Source organism: Ctenopharyngodon idella, chromosome 6, assembly GCF_019924925.1.
Source record: "Ctenopharyngodon idella isolate HZGC_01 chromosome 6, HZGC01, whole genome shotgun sequence".
Taxonomy (NCBI): Eukaryota; Metazoa; Chordata; class Actinopteri; order Cypriniformes; family Xenocyprididae; genus Ctenopharyngodon; species Ctenopharyngodon idella.
The window spans coordinates 25,941,654-25,950,405 of record NC_067225.1 but is presented as its reverse complement, the minus strand read 5'-3'; the positions used below and the strand labels follow the sequence as shown (position 1 = coordinate 25,950,405).

Genomic DNA, 8,752 nt, shown 5'->3' with positions numbered 1-8,752 from the left:
TATACCCAATAACATTTCTGAAGAAAGACCAACCTATATTTGTTATAAAATATATAACTTTAATTAGTCAACGACAATGATGGAAAAGAAAACATAAAAATACATTACTAGAACATTAACTGTTTATAACATCTAATTCTGGATCTTTTTCACATTAGAATATTCTAAAAAAAAAAAAAAAAAAAAAAAAAAAGACAAAACAAGGGAACAAACCACAGTGATGAATAATTTTTTACAAATAAAAAAAAAAAAAAAAAAAAACATTTACAACAACCATTTCACACAGCCTGTTTGCTGTGTGTTCTGAGAAAACACAACGGAGGTGAAACACACACGTAAGGTAATTGTGCTTGATTCCATCACTAGTTCAACAAAGTCCTCTGTCTTCAGAAAACAGTCTCTCGCTCTTGCTCTCCATTCATTTTGTCAAAGACCATACAGCAACACAGCAACATATCCAGAATTTGACTACATATCTGTACAGTACAAATACAGTTCATGCAAACGCAAACAAGTTTAGTTCCAAATGATGTAACGCTTCCAAATGATCACCTATTAAATGTTTTTTTGTTTTTGTTATTTTACATAAAATGTTTGGAGAGTTTCATATTTAAGATTCGCTTTAAAAAACAAAAAACAAAACAATTTTAAACAATTCTGCTCTACAAAGAGATGGACAGGTTTTGAACCCCCAGCTTTTTGAGATTCTTTGCGTGCAATAGTACATATTTATATAAATGAAAAGAACAAAAAAAGTGATGTACATACTGTACAGGAGGCTGTAATTAATAATAAACCAAATATATAACACACAGAAACGACTTTATATTTAACACACATTAGCATAGCAACATATGGAAGATCAAGAAGATTAAAAGATGAGTGTTTTTCAAAGTCTTTTGGGAGGTCACAGAATACTCAGATGCACCAAATATACGCCGAAATTCCTTTATCCGTACATCTGCAGAGTGAGAACACGTGCCCAGCTAAAAGTCAATGGAGTCCCATCATAGCTCTGGTATCAAAACATCAAGTGCAGTCAAACTGTCCATCAGATTCAAATGTCCAACTATCCGGTTAGTGGTATATACACAAAGTTTTATGATAACAGTCGCAATATGTTTTATGATGTGAATACCATTGTAATAAATATATTGGAAGGGAAGTACAATGATAACAAAATATTTGCACAGATCTATACACAAAACTTTTTTTTTTGCTCTATTTCCATACAAAGATATCCACAGAATCTAACTATGTACAGCCTACAATAAATACTATGCATTTTCAAAAACGTACTGTTTATTTTCTCCTCGGCCATAATGGTTGCGGGTATACGTTGAATATTTTGTGTGTAGTGGCAGTCAGAGACCTTGAGGTCCACCTCAAGTCTGGCAGGGAAATCTCCATTTGGATGGAGTGGGATATTTTTCCCTCTCATGTCTCAGCCATGCTGCTCTGCTCCTGGTGGTGTCTCCTGTTCCGTGGCTTCCGTAGGTCCTTCTGTATTTCCTTGAGGTCCTTCTTCTTGTGTGCACTGGCTAGGGGGTCATCCCCCATCTGCCAGTAGTCCTGGCAGTACTGGTTGATGAGGCCCATCTCTGGTTGGCTGAGGATGGTCAGCAGGTCTTTGTACTGCTCTGCGCTGGGCGTCCAGGCACTGGACTGGAGAGGCGGCGCAGGCGGAGCGCTGGATTCAGTCTGGATGGTGTTGACGGTGCGGGCGGAAAGAACCATTAGCTGAAGTTTGACCAGCGTGTGCTTGAAGTTCTTCTCGGTGGAGGTACACTGGTACTCCCCTCCGTCAGACAGCTGGAGAGAGCGCAGGAGGAGACCCTGCTCCGTGCGAACAATGCGCCCATCAGAACGGATCTGAAATACATGGGTTGTTGAAAAATAATGAACGAAGATTTTAGGTTAAAATCTATATTAATGAGAATTCTCTTAATTCATTGTGTCAATTGTGAATTTGACTACATATCTGTACAGTACAAATACAGTTCATGCAAATGCAAACAAACCCCCTAAAGTTAGTTCCAAATGATTTTACGCTTCCAAATGATCATCTATTAAATGTTTGGAGGAGCTTGCTTGGACTTTTACAAAATGAAATTTTTTAAAAATATTTTGTAACTGGTCAAATTCTACTAGCATGAGGTCATAAAAATTCAATAATATATATATATATTTTTAAAATTTGTTATTATTATTTACATTTTTTTATATTTGTTTTGTAAGGAGTGTATATTTTTTAATTAATTTTAGAAATAATTTTGTTTAAATTTAGTTTACCCAATGGTTCTGTGTATCACTACACAACACCCTTAGCAACCACTCTTAGCAACATAAACTGTATGTTCTCAATTGATATTGTTCATTAAAGCTTACTGTATTATGTAGAAGAGTATTGTGAGAAAAAGATCGAGTGAGCGAGTTAATTATCTGCATTCAGATTTAGCAAATCCTTCAGGTCAGTCCTATGTTCATAATAAAAAATCTGTTTAAATGTCCAATGTATTATCTTGTCCTCTTAACATTTAAGGGGTTTTCCCGTGACTGACAGCGCTAGTCAAAGCATTTGTCAGTTGCGTCTTGTTCCGTTTTTAAAACAATTCAGTCTTTTCAATATAAAAGTCTTCGCTACTGACTGACACACTCATAAAGACAGTCTTTGCTGGCATCTAATGGCGTGAAAATGTAACTTCTGTTGCTGTTCACGGTCAGGGACTATTTTTTCCGGCGGAAGGAAGGCTTTAGTGAAAGTTTACTTCATGAAAGTTGCATTGACACGTATTTCTGGCTTTAATATTTGTATTGTATGGTAACCGTACTATAAAAGCAATAAGGTATGAGAGGCTAGTGCTGTATGGTAAATACAATCCGATTATTACATAATCATTTTTTAAATTAGTTTTAGAAATAATTTTGTTTTAATGATGATTTTAATATTTGTTTTCTAGAGAGTATAACACTGCACATAGCAACTGCTTATATACACAGAAACTAAATGATTTTTGACAAAATGATATAAATTGATTATATTTAGCAAATAAGATCTCAGTAAATAAATGCATAATTAAAATGCAATAAAGGCATGACTAAAATGACACAAAATTCACAAACAATTATAACAAGGCATTATGCCATCCATACCTCTCTCCTTCTATCACTGTTCTCTTTCTGGAAATGCCACTTGATTGACACATGAGGAGATCTGGCCTGGCACTCCAGGAAGGCCGTGCTTCCCTCTACTCCATACTGCACTGACTCCAATGTGTTCTTATTAGCTGGCAGGAATTAAAACAAAATACTATCTAAATAACCAAAATCAAAAGAATTCTTTTACTTCTTTCAAAGTAGTTTTACTCATCAATATCATTGTTTTTTTTTTTTTTGGCTGCTCACCATTGGAATTGTAGCCCCTGCATTGTCTTATAGGGTTGCCATACTTCACATCTTGCCTCCGACTCCGCCTACAAGATTTAAATGACCAATAGCAAATTAATTCAAACAAATCTTATAATTTATGGTGAGTTCAAGTCCTTCCTGGGAAGTCCGTATTTACGAGTCGGGAAGTCATGTTGACGACGTCAGGTGTACCTTTCTTTTTATTAAGGTTTTAAACTCAAATTAAAAACAAAGAATGTGCATCAGGCATGTTTTGCTTTTAATTCATTTATGAAGCCACTGTAATATTACACTGTTATATTGCAATGCTATTATATTTTGTGCAGGCGTTTAGCTTATTTTGTCATAAATAATGAAGCCTAACAATGTCCTGCTAAATACTTATATGTATTGTGGTATTCCGCCATGTTTCTCACTGACGCCCCCAACTCGTAAACTCTGAGCTTAAAAAAATCCCGAGCTTGCCACTCATATTTACGACTTTGTGGTGCCATTCATGTGCGCTAGACTCATAAATACAATCTTTCCGACATGACTTAAACAGACCATTAAATTGACTATTTCACATACAGTGATGTGATGATAGAGACATTTACACATGCAGCTCTCACCTTTTTTGGTTTGCCGAATAGCGAGAGCAGGACTTTCCATCCCAGGCACAGTACGGGTCTCTGGCCAAGCAGCAGTCAGCACACGCCTCTCCGTACACATCACACCGGTGCAGAGCCAGATGAGTGACACCCACCGCTGAACTCACATACAGCTGTTGCTACACACACAGAAAGTCAGGAAAATAAAAGTTGTTAATGAGTTACTTTCATTCAAAATACATCATGAAGTGATTCCAAGAATCCCAGAATGACGGATATTCCTCATTTGTAACTCACTTTGAATAAAGCATCTGCTAAATGACAATGTGATGTAAATAATCCCAGTTTTAAAACTAAATTTAATATATTAACAGTTTTACTATTAATATTTCAGAATATGTTTTCTTCAAGTTTTGAATTCTAAATGAATTTGTTGTGCAACTTACCCGTTTTGGGGAAATCTTCATAGTAGTGATTGGAGTTGGAACCTATAATATGAAAGGATTATATATATTTTTATAAAATATAATAGTATAAGTTATATATTATATTGTAAAAGTATAAAATATAATAACAAAAACAAATATAAATACAAAACACAAAGTGTAGTGAAAACATAAAAAAGAGGATCTTACTTTAAAGACTTCCACCTCCTCCAGAACCAGCTCTTCAGTCTGTAAATCATCTCTGGGCAAGACAATCACTTTCTGAATTGTTCCTCTATCTGTAAATAACCAAAATAGAGTAGTCAGAAATATTTATAAAACATAATATTTTTTGGGACTGAATAAAGAGTCATTTTTTTGAAAAGCTATCAAAAACAGAAGGTGGCTCAGACTTTTAGACTCCACAGTATGCATACTGTTTATGTATAAAATAAATATAACTATATAACTCAATAAACCATCTGTATATAGATGGGTAATAAGTTCACCTGTTCCTAAGAAAAGAACTTCATAGTTGCCATCAGCTGCAGCCACTTGGTCCACTGTGATGGTGGTGAACTCATAATCCACATTGGTACGGACCACTAGGGGGCGCTTATGGACTGGATAAACCGCATTGAACATGGTTGGATGGTTGCGCATGAAGTTGATAACTTCATCTGGGTAATCTTTAGTAGACTTCATGTTGGGGGTAAATGTCCCTCCTGGACACTATGATTAGAGAGATGACATAAAATGTATTACAGCTTCTTAGATATTCAAACATGAATGATTATTATGCTAAATGTTACTTGTAACACTTACTGTTCCTGGTCGGGGGTAAGGGATTTTACCCTGGTAGGCAACCCACTGGTAGTTTGGCCCTTCCTTGTGAGCGAAAGGGCCATTAAAGACCATGCGGACATCAGCCATTGAATACACACATACTGCTGAACCTTTAAATACAGACCTAGAGATGCAGAAAGAGAAAGATTGATGCATTGAGACAAAGACAGAAGATCTAGATACAGTATTAAACCAAATCACACAGGTCTTGAAAATGCAAAATTAGAAGTATTTTCACTAGTGAAAATAGTTTTTGACCCCACTGTATGTCATAGTACAGATGTAAAATGAGTTGGGAATGCACAGTTTCACAAATTAGCACAAATACAGACAGACAGAAAGAGAGGGAGAGAGAGAAAGAGAGAGAGAACAAGAGACAGAGGGACAGATAGAGCTGTGAAATCACTAGCAGTTGATGGAGAGTGTTTACACTATTATCACCAAGAATGGTGCTTTTGGGTTTAAAGAGCTCAGACAGAGCCTGAGGGCTTCGCTGATTTAATCTACAGCTAGACTGTGAATTGTTATAACACACACACACAGCCTTGTGTATTTACACTGGATGATTAGCATGTGAACCTCATCTAAAATGTTGACAGCTCCCTCTGAGGCCAGTTGTATAATATTTTAGCGTGTACGAATATCCTCTCCTAACCGCATCTGATAGTGGTGGTATTATGTAGATAAGTCCTTATGAGAATATCACATCTCAGATTCACAGAAAAGCTCCTTCCTTTGTGCTGTTAGAAGACATGTACTACCGTCTGTCAAGCCTGCCAAACACTTGTTATTCAGTATGTTAGAAACAGTCTTCAGCAGTGGAGAAATGGGGGTGTTGCCCCGTGGGCAACTGGAGTGTGAATATGAAAGCAAATCTATTCAAGCTCCCTTGCCAATCTGATAAGCGGCCTGATTAGTAAGAGGCATTGAGGAGAAGTGAGGATTGGATCTCATATTTTGGGAGAGACTGTTGTGAACTTACGCACCCAGACACAGAGAAGACGCCGTAGATGACGGGATTCTTGGTGTCTTGAGTTTTCTGGATGTACACGTCCCCTGAAAGGAAGATTGAATTACTTTAGTTCCTGGATTGAAGGACAAATGAGCTAATTCACATACTTCTACTTTGGTGGTGACATTAAAAATGTACATGCAAGTAGTGAGACAGTGAGCGGGTAATGGGACATGATTGCGTCCTGATACCACAGATTCCTTTGTTGCATAGGAACCTTGAAACATTTAGCATATAGCCTAATTCGTTATTATTTAAAAGTGCTGTTGGCATTGTTTCTGGAAAATATGTCAGGTAGTAAGGGCATTTTATGTTATAATCACTGAAATAGGCATAGCTATAGGCTATAGGGAAACAGCAAAAAAAGAGACAGGGAAGTGGCTCGCCCTTTTTACAGTCACTCATAAAATGTAGCCAATCAGTGAATGCTTTGGTATTGCTGATATTCGATTAACTGACAAGTATTTGAGGGCAGAGTTTTGGGTGTGTGGTACAGGGATCAGTAGATGAGGTCTAATGTAGTGGCTATCTGATAACAGAAATTAGCAAAACGGCTAAATTGCTTTCAGCACCTTTTTAAATTTAAAAACTGCTTTGGCAGCTTCGGTATTGCCTTCCTCACTACTTTTGTATGAAAAAAGGAAAAAAAAATCGAAAAAAAAAAACTGTCACAAACTCCTATCTGGTTGCACAAGAGGTTGTGGGAAATATTAGCACACTGAAAATTCACTGGAAATTACATTTCATTGCATTTTGCATTCTTGCGCAAAACTAAGAAACTTTGCACTTGCAAAACTTTTGTAATGCAAATAATATGAGGTGACAGGAAAAACTATCTATATCTATAACATATCTTTCGTTTGTGAGACAATGCAGAGTTTTTGCAAAAAAAATGCAAATTTTCATGGGGAAACGCAATACTTTTGCTAGAGAATGCATAAGTATTGTAATAAGTATTATTTCATAAGTATTGCTTCATGGATACTTTTACCACATATCTCTTTTTTCATCTCCCCTTAGGGGTTTCCGTAGTTTTCAATGTACTATGATTTGGGACACTAATTCCAATTTTGAGCTTTATTTGTTTAAGTGCTCTGGTATAGCAACAATGGCTAAACCAATGTCACATGTTTGGGGGCGTAACTTCTTGTTTTTCCTAAACAATAAAAGATTGGCAAACTGTTCAGGAAACCTTTTTGAAAACAGTCATTATTTTTGTAGATCAATTTAGCACCACCAGTAACACTGAAATTACTTTGAAATCTTAATGTCAGCCAAGTGCACAAAAAGCCAGAAGTCTGTGAGTGTATGTGGGAAGTCAATCAAATCCATCTCAGTTCAATTACATCACACAAAACACTTCGCATTGAGAGGACAATCCTTCTCTCTCACTGTTCCCCTCTGTCTCAGTCTCCAAAATTCTCCAGCTTGTTCCAACACAAATTAACCACAAAGGACCAGCGATAGTCTACTAGCCAAAACGGGAAAGATGGAAAAAGGCCATTGGGAGAAACCGAGTGTAACGGGCAGAGTGGGACCGTTTTTTTAGGGGTTCACCGTAAGATCAGTTTCTTGAGGGACATTGTAACGAGGATGGGAGACAGAGGTGCGTAGAAGAAGGGTGAAAAAAGAGCACAAGGAAAGAAAACAAAAGGAGACCTAGATAGTTTAGGACATAAGGAGAGCGAGTGGTAAAAGAATAGATAGATGTCCCATCTAAAACAGAAAGATGATGACCTCGGATAGTCACGGCTAAACGGACTAAGTAATCAAGCGCTGAGGGAAAATCCCACACTACAGTGAACAAATCTCACTCTAGCCAAGCCACAAAAAACAACCCATAAAACCTCAATGCCCCTCTGAGGATAAGGGAAAACATCCAGTCAAAAACTCCACTGGCAAGTTCATTCCTCAAACACAGTGACAGAGGGAGGGTGAATGACCAACCAGAATGAGAAAGAGAGGGCAGAGACGGGGAAAGGAGTCCTGAGGGTACCTTGTGCGCTATGTTACGGGAGCTGGGAAATGAAGCGCATAGAATGGCCGCTTACTCAATTTATGCACGTTGCAAAAGCAATAAAATTCCAGCATTCATGCGCTTACATTCATTTGCCTCTGAAGAGTGGATGAGGCTGTTACAGCTGGTTTATCAGCCAATCCTCTTCAGTCCTGTCAATCAAACTCTCCCACACTGGGAAAGACTCCATTTTGTGTAAGCCTTTTAAGATGCAGCTTACATATATGCGTTACCTCACACATGTGCACATAAATGCACAATCATGTATGTAGCATGATGTCAAACCACAAAAATAAAACATTTTTATACTCAGGCAGTTGTAGGACAACTTTTTTAAAAGCCCAATTTGTCATTTAAAGCTCTACAGAAACTACTCAGAACCGCTTGCGTCTCTATATTTCTCACAGGCCCTTGTGGCACTTCACACTAAAGCACAAGTGCTACATGCTGCACA

The 8,752-nt window shown here is 37.3% G+C and overlaps 1 protein-coding gene across 2 annotated transcripts in view; it reads right to left on the bottom strand.

Annotated features, from left to right (window-relative positions):
- Positions 1-38: 38 nt before the first annotated feature.
- Positions 39-8,752, bottom strand: part of sema3fa (sema domain, immunoglobulin domain (Ig), short basic domain, secreted, (semaphorin) 3Fa) — a 45,983-nt gene continuing 37,269 nt past the window's right edge. For both annotated transcript variants that reach the window (XM_051897806.1, XM_051897807.1), the window contains 9 exons: positions 6,256-6,325; positions 5,249-5,393; positions 4,933-5,155; positions 4,634-4,722; positions 4,445-4,486; positions 4,020-4,177; positions 3,406-3,473; positions 3,154-3,287; positions 39-1,872 (listed from right to left, as the gene is read on the bottom strand). In XM_051897806.1, coding sequence (XP_051753766.1) covers positions 1,438-1,872; positions 3,154-3,287; positions 3,406-3,473; positions 4,020-4,177; positions 4,445-4,486; positions 4,634-4,722; positions 4,933-5,155; positions 5,249-5,393; positions 6,256-6,325 — 1,364 coding nt within the window. In that variant the 3' untranslated portion in view covers positions 39-1,437. The remainder of the gene's footprint in view (positions 1,873-3,153; positions 3,288-3,405; positions 3,474-4,019; positions 4,178-4,444; positions 4,487-4,633; positions 4,723-4,932; positions 5,156-5,248; positions 5,394-6,255; positions 6,326-8,752) is intronic.